The sequence below is a fragment of the Hippocampus comes genome, unplaced genomic scaffold (assembly GCF_001891065.2).
Source record: "Hippocampus comes isolate QL1 unplaced genomic scaffold, H_comes_QL1_v1.1 scaffold55, whole genome shotgun sequence".
Classification (NCBI taxonomy): Eukaryota; Metazoa; Chordata; class Actinopteri; order Syngnathiformes; family Syngnathidae; genus Hippocampus; species Hippocampus comes.
In genome coordinates, this window is record NW_017806170.1 from 730,053 (window position 1) to 737,142 (window position 7,090).

At 49.1% G+C, this 7,090-nt stretch overlaps 1 protein-coding gene across 3 annotated transcripts in view; it reads left to right on the forward strand.

The window, feature by feature from the left end:
• The window catches only part of znf574 (zinc finger protein 574), a 15,063-nt gene extending 9,032 nt beyond the window's left edge, over nt 1-6,031 (forward strand). For all 3 annotated transcript variants that reach the window (XM_019896143.1, XM_019896145.1, XM_019896144.1), the window contains exons 8-10: nt 2,486-2,634; nt 3,456-3,743; nt 4,221-6,031. In XM_019896143.1, the coding sequence (XP_019751702.1) occupies nt 2,486-2,634; nt 3,456-3,743; nt 4,221-4,841 (1,058 nt within the window). In that variant the 3' untranslated portion in view covers nt 4,842-6,031. The remainder of the gene's footprint in view (nt 1-2,485; nt 2,635-3,455; nt 3,744-4,220) is intronic.
• The last annotated feature ends 1,059 nt before the right edge of the window (nt 6,032-7,090 follow it).

Below are 7,090 nucleotides of genomic sequence, written 5' to 3' on the forward strand. Positions count from 1 at the left end.
CCCCGTGTGGCAACCGTTCCCCCACGCACTTTGTATTGTCAGCGGGAACAATGCACTCGAGCAGGAAAACCTTTGCGTCGGTGAAATCTCTGTCTTACGTTGTCGTCCCCGTCCCCTCATTTTGGGTTCCGTTCTGAACTAAAAAATGAGGGATGAGTGTGAAACGAGAAATCCGCCATAGGAGCCAGTCAATGATGACGTTCTGATTAGTACAACCTCCAGTGAATTACTATTTACTCTCCGATAAACGCCCGCCCACCCGGGTGGCCTGTCTTGTTTATTCCCGAACATACATTCGTATTATACAAGCATTGTTGCGCCCGTGCATTAGGTCAACAACTTTTGCATTGATCCGTGTCTCAAGTGAAACGGAACGGTAAAGGTGAAGGTAAATGAATCGGGTCAACATGCCGACACTTCATCTTAATCACTGGGGTGGGAATGGGGGGCCGGAGGGGGGCTCATTAGTCAAGCTTGACGAGTCTACACGAGGGAGGGGTCAGAGGTACGGCGCTCTCGGCGAGAGATGATTGAGGACATTCATCCGTTGATCAGCCTCAGGCGAAAGGGTGAGATTGTCCTTCATAAAGGTTGAATTGGTTGGTTCCCGAGGAGAAGTAGGGGCCGGGTGGGTTGCTCGTCCCGACTGTCGTCGAAAGGTACAGATGTTTAGAGCAGATTGCGAGCTGCTGATGTGACCACGCCTTGACGTGCCGTTTTGAGGAACCATCAGTGTCAGCATTCCCCCCCACCCCCCCAACACATTTCAGCCCCGGCAGGGGGCCGGCCACCTGACTTCGCCCATATCGACCCAGGACAGTAACTGATAAATTGCCGACTTGATCAGCAGAGACTCTTGAGCATGACTAAATGTTGGAAGAGTTACCCAAGCGGAAACTGCCACCGCTGATGTGTCGGTGAGCGATCCAATTGCAGGATGGCGTGTCACTTTCATTTGATTGTTTAGATTGAGCAGCACTGTGGACTCGCGCTTAAGGTAGCAAAAATTCCGGGAATTTTTTTCAAGTTGGAAAAAAAAAACACCTCATAGAGAACATCAACATAGTTGGGGACAATATAATTTGGCATAATAATGACTCAAGCAAAGTATTTTCCGTGGTACCTTGACTTGCGAGTGCCCACATTTGCAGAGTTGTGGGGGGGACAGGATACTATGATGAACTCGCGTAGGTGCCTCTTTATGATAAAACAAAGTGTTTATATTTACAGTTTGCTTCATTTAAAATAGGAGGTCCTCGACTGTTTGAAGGAGATGAACGGCATGTTGTCTTGTCCAGGGAAGCCAAGACAACAGGTATTATAAAAAATGATGATGAGATTTATTCGAGAAGGAAAAAAAAAAATTGTGGAGAGACGCCGTTCACAGATCTGTCAAGGGGGGCCCCCCCCCCACCGCCCCCCGCGTCTTGCGCTGTCGTTTTATCTTATTTTCTTCTATTTGGGAGGGGCAAAGGTCAGCACAATCAGCATTTTGAACAGCTACACAGAATGCAGTCGAGTTGCATGAGCAGGCACCTTTGCTTATCTGCAAAATAACTTCTCATCAGTACAAACAGTTACTTCCATTTAGCGCTGTTATATGTCCAATTCCCATTACAACGGCGTGTTGTCAAACTAGTTTGCACAGTGCGTAGCATGACGTTGTCACGCGGCGCCAGAAGGCGCAGTCAATTACAGCCACGCTGACTGTTTTCATCGGTTTTAAATTCAGCCTACAAGTGTAACATTTATTTACTGTAATTATGACAATATACGACTGCGTTAGCGTCGGTTAGTGCTTGACTGCATCCATGTTTCGCCCTGCATATAAATTCTAGTTACGTCGCCGCTGTAAGAATGAGACGATGTCTTCAACGGGAACTCTTGTATTTTTATTCTCGTGCTGTAAAACTGAAAAATCTCTTTTCATGTTCATCTGTGAAAGATGCCTCCCAGTATTTATTATTCTGGCTGTTTTTTGGGTGTGTGTTTTTAATTTATTCTTTTTTTTGGGCTGCAAGTCGGAAAAAACTCCCTTCATTTAGGAGCGAATGAAGTGGAAAAGTGTCAATGAGCCAATGCGACCTTTTTTTCTCCCCGCAGAATCCAATGATACTGTCATCGCTTATTAATGCTCCTAAATTGAAATCTGTACGCTTCCTGAAACTCAAAACAAGAGATGATTACTGCGGCGCTGTTAAGATGGAGTCCAATATCTCTCTCTCGGTGAATTGAAGCAGGACTTCACTTGGTATTACTCACATTTGGCCCAATCAGTGTTTTCCGAATCGATGCGAATGAACAGCACTTGTACTTGTCTGCGCCACCCGCCCATCCATTGATTTTTCTTTCGCACTTGTCCTCGTTAGAGTCTCTGACTTTGGGTGAGAATCGAGGGCCACCCTGGACTGGTTGCCCGCCAATCTCAAAGCACATGTCGAAAACAAGCATTCACGATGACATTCGGACTTGTCCTCCATTTCAGATAAGGAGCCCGTCGTCTGTCCCCACTGCTCCTCCCAGTTCATCAACGAGTCTGTGCTGGAAATCCACCAGCAGCGCTGCACCGGCTCTGAAGAGGAAAGGAACACCGGACGTGGGCGAGGACAAGGCCGGGGGCGCTCCACTGGACAGGTGAGCGTTACAAATCATGCCCCCCCGCTCTGGAATACAAATTTTAAGCATCATTGCAACAGCTGTACAAGTGCAACATTATCTGTGGCACGAGTGTAAAAAGAAGTTAACTGCGCTATAAAGAAACCTTTTGCTGCTATGCTCCACAGAAAGTTGAAAGAAAGTTGAGCAAGTTGTTCGGTTTAGTTCAGGTGTCACACTTCAAATTCGGAACTGACCGTATTTTCACGACCTTACGGCGCACCTTATTTAAAGTCGCAGTGTCAGTTTCCGGTGCCGTATTGGACACAGGCATGATAAAACGTATGTTTACCTTTAAAAAAAAAAACAAAAAAACTGTAGCACTCATGCGCGCTAGCATACGTTTTTAAAAAGTCAGCGGGAGCAAAACTGAGTTTGGCTTTCCTTTTTTGAAGTATTTAACTCATCCAGAAATCCCTCAAAGTCGTCCTCTTCTGTATCCGAAATGAACAGCCGGCCGGGCGAGCTCTCAATCAAACACGCCAGGTTCCCCTCGTGTCATTGTCACAGTCGGTCTCGTTGCCGTGCGGCTCCTCAGAAAGCTCGAACAACCGCGCAAGCGAATACGTTACCCCAAGCATCCACAATCCGTTCACAAATTGCAGCGTTACTTGCCCGGCGCTGCCTCCCAGTCTTCGTCAAGCTGTGTTTGGCATCGCTCCCACGCCGCTTCCAACTTGACTTGGACCGCGGCTAGAAACTTTTCTCTCGGTTTAAAAATCACCGCAGGTGGTCGTTCCCGTCCATGACATGCATGACTTTGCCTCGACCTAAAAGTCGGAACCATTCCTCCCCCCCAGATTGAGTGCGACCTATGCGGCCACCGCTGCATGACACAGGAGGGCCTGGACCTCCACCGGCTGTCGCACACCGGCCAGACGCCGCTCAAGTGCCCAGTGCGGCCTTGCCGCCGCCGTTTCATCTCCAACAAGGCCTTGGAGGAGCACGTGCTGGCCCACTGCCAGGGCAAAATGAGCAAGCCCAAGGGCCGAGTCCGCTTCGAGTGTGAGATCTGCTTCAAGGGCTTCGCCTACAACTCCACCTTCCAGGTTCACATGAGAACTCACACCAACGAAAGGCCCTTTGAGGTAAGAAAATCATGAAAAATCCTCTTTGCGTAGCAGCCCAGTTTTTCGTGACCTACATCGCCAATTGAAATCTAGCATTCACGGTCACACGCTGCTCCCCGCTGCGGCCATCTCGCCACTTCTGGACGGCAGCCATTTGCACCGTGTGCGCGCGTCTCCTGCGGGTGTTTCCTCCTTTGCTGTACTTGTGATTAATGTCTGGGTTGAATTGGAGGCTGACAGTTCCCCTTTCTGCCTGTTACTAATCTTGGAATCCCCCCCTGCCCATTTCCACTGACGGCCCACCATCTTTGCCATGCCGGTGACATCAACCCAACCCCGGGTGCCGCTCTGGCAATTTATTTCATGTTGGCAGCCATGCAGCATCTCTCTTCCGAAATAGGAGTGGCAGAATATTGATGGGGTTAGCCCCCAACCCGGTTTCTTGACATTCTCTTCACAAGTGTTGCATTTTCCTCTGCCGCCGTCCTCCGCCAGTGCACCACTTGCGGCAAATGCTTCCGCCAGCTGCCCCACCTGCAGGACCACGAGCGCATCCACAGCGGCGTGCGGCCCTTCTGCTGCTGGATCTGCGGCAAGAGCTTCAGCGTGGCGGCCCGCCTCACCGAGCACGCCCGCACCCACAGCGGCGAGAAGCCCTACCCCTGCCCCAACTGCCCGGCCGCCTTCCGCTCGCGCTCCAACCTGGACAAGCACATCCGGCAGCACGGCGACCAGGCCGCCCAGGCCGCCGAGGAGGTGGCCAGCGCCAACGAGGCGGCGCAGGTCCAGAAGGTGCTGGAGGGCGCCAAAGTGCTGTCCTCGCTGGCCGCCACCTCCGACGCCACCCAGGTGGAGGTGGAGGACGACTGCGGCGGCATGCAGACCATCTACGTGCTGCAGGCGGGCGAGGGCGGCGGCGAGGCGGTCATGATCCCCGCCGAGGAGCTGAGCGGCATGGACGGAACGTCGCAGGTGGTCATCCTGCCCTCGTCCATGCTGGGAGCGCAGGGCATCACCATCCCCACCATCACCATGGACGGCAGCGAGATCACCATGATGGACGGCTCGCAGTCCCCGCAGCACTCCATCGAGTTCATTGTGGAGGAGACCATATGAGCACGAAGCGCTACTCAGGTTCACGGCGGGTGAAATTTCACTGTTACTTTTTTTTTTTCTCCTTTCCTGCTCACAAATACATTCCTCAGAAAAAAAAAAGATATTCAACTTGGGGTGGGGAATTCTGAATCAATCTAAAATGCTTTCTAATGGATGTTATTGATTTGACCTTCACTAAACATTTGATGACGCGGCCAACTGTTCAATGTTTCAGTGCCTTTTGCACAACTTGGTGCTTTCTAACAATGAGCTGAATGGCAAAATTCACAGCAGGAGTGAAACAGCCAATTCATTTCTTGGTCCATTGACAGTCCTCGTCGTCATGCTCTTCGCATTTTTACCTGAGACCAAAAACGGCGGCGAACAGTTGATGAACAAAGCGGGATTTTCTCAGAGGGCAGCGGCCACCGAGTTCAGAGTTTGCGTCATCAGCACGTTACGACGCAGATTCCGACGGAGTGGAAAAGTCACAGGCGGGCATCGAAATGGACTTTTGTCATTCTTCAACAACCTCTTGTGAATTTTGCTGTGCGACAACTCGTGAAACAATGACCAACTCGCCGTGAGCATTCACAAGTTCATGAAGGTCAAATGGAGGGCATTTTTAAGGTCGTAATGCATTTTAGAATCATCCCTAAAATTTACTATTTGGGTGTAGTTTCTGATCACTTTTTTTAAAGACGGATACTTTTGCAGCTTTACTCACCATTCCTTCAGATACATTTTATCCTTTAAAGATCCTTTCAGTGTCCACCATCAATTTTTTTCCCAAATGTGATAGTTTCCCAAAACAGGTATAGAATGATTTAGCATTATTTTAAAATATTCAGCCGAAATTAAGGCAGGGGCGGCGGGGTTAAACCTTGATTTAGTCTATAACGCAGAATGTGGACTTGTCATGACTATTATCCAACAGTCACTTTTCGTTTCAGTCGCGAGGCACCCTTGAAGAAAAAGGTCAAATTTATGCTGTGCGTGCTTTCAATGCAAAATGTTGGTGCACAAATAGAAAAGTAAAAGCGAAACTGGCGATCCAAACTGAACATGAAGGACTGCATTAGAGTGATTTGGGGGCAAAAAAGAGTTTTTAATGGGATGTGGAATTTTTAAAATTTTTATTTTATTTTTCTTGTGTTTCCATTTTGAGCTCATATTAACGGGCTGAGGACAATTAAAAGTATACATCCCCTGGCAGTTGCATTCGATACTCATTCATCACGGCCAAAATGACTTCAAAATGAGGGGGATGGGTGGGGGCTTTGGCACACAATTTCCCTCGGCTAGCTTAAGGGGTAACTGGAATGACTTTGTACAGACTTTGTACATCCATTTTCCAATCCGCTTTTATCCTGACAAGGGTCGCGGGGCATGCTGGAGCCTATCCAAGCTGTCTACGGGCAGTAGTCGGGGGACACCCTGAACCGGTTGCCAGCCAATTGCAGAGCACACATAGACGAACAACCATTCGGGCTCACAGCCACCCGTAGGGGCAATTTTAGAGTGCTCCATTAACCTGACATGCATGTTCTTGGAATGTGTGAGGAAACTGGAGTACCCGGAGAAAACCCACACAGGCACGGGGAGAACATGCAAACTCCACACAGGAAGGCCGGAGCCGGGATCGAACCCACGGCCTCTGCACTGTGAGGTCAACGCGGTAACCACTGGTGCACCGAAAATTGAGTGTGTGAAATGATAATCAAACAGAAGAGGCGAAATCACTTTTCAGCCGCCGCCCAGAAATGACGTCGCAACAGCAGTCGCGGGTTCCCAGCTCATACAGCAGCCCATTGAACTGTTGACAGCCGACAGGCTGTCGAAAGCGATGGATCCTGTGGACTCCATCGCTGAGATGGAGGAAAAAACAAAACAAAACACAGCAGCCATCTGAGGAATCACAGCCAAGAGGAAAAATGCTCCACATCAGCTTCTCCATGTGAAAGAGAGCAGCTCGCACAGCTCGGTAAGTACATGAAAATGATATTCATGATCTGGCTTTTAAGTTGCTTGTGGACTTGTCATGAAATATAATGTGAACAGAAACATTTTGGATATCTTGGGTTCAGGTCTCCATTAAGCCACCAAATGTTTCTCAATGCTTCCAAAAAAAAAAAAAAAAAAAGCCAGACAAGCTAATAACAGAAAAAACAAAATACTATACCTGGGTAGGTTTAGAATTTTTGACTGCTAGGTGAGGTGTTCAGACACACTGTCCAAGCCCTTTAAAAATGCCCCCCCAAACCCCACCA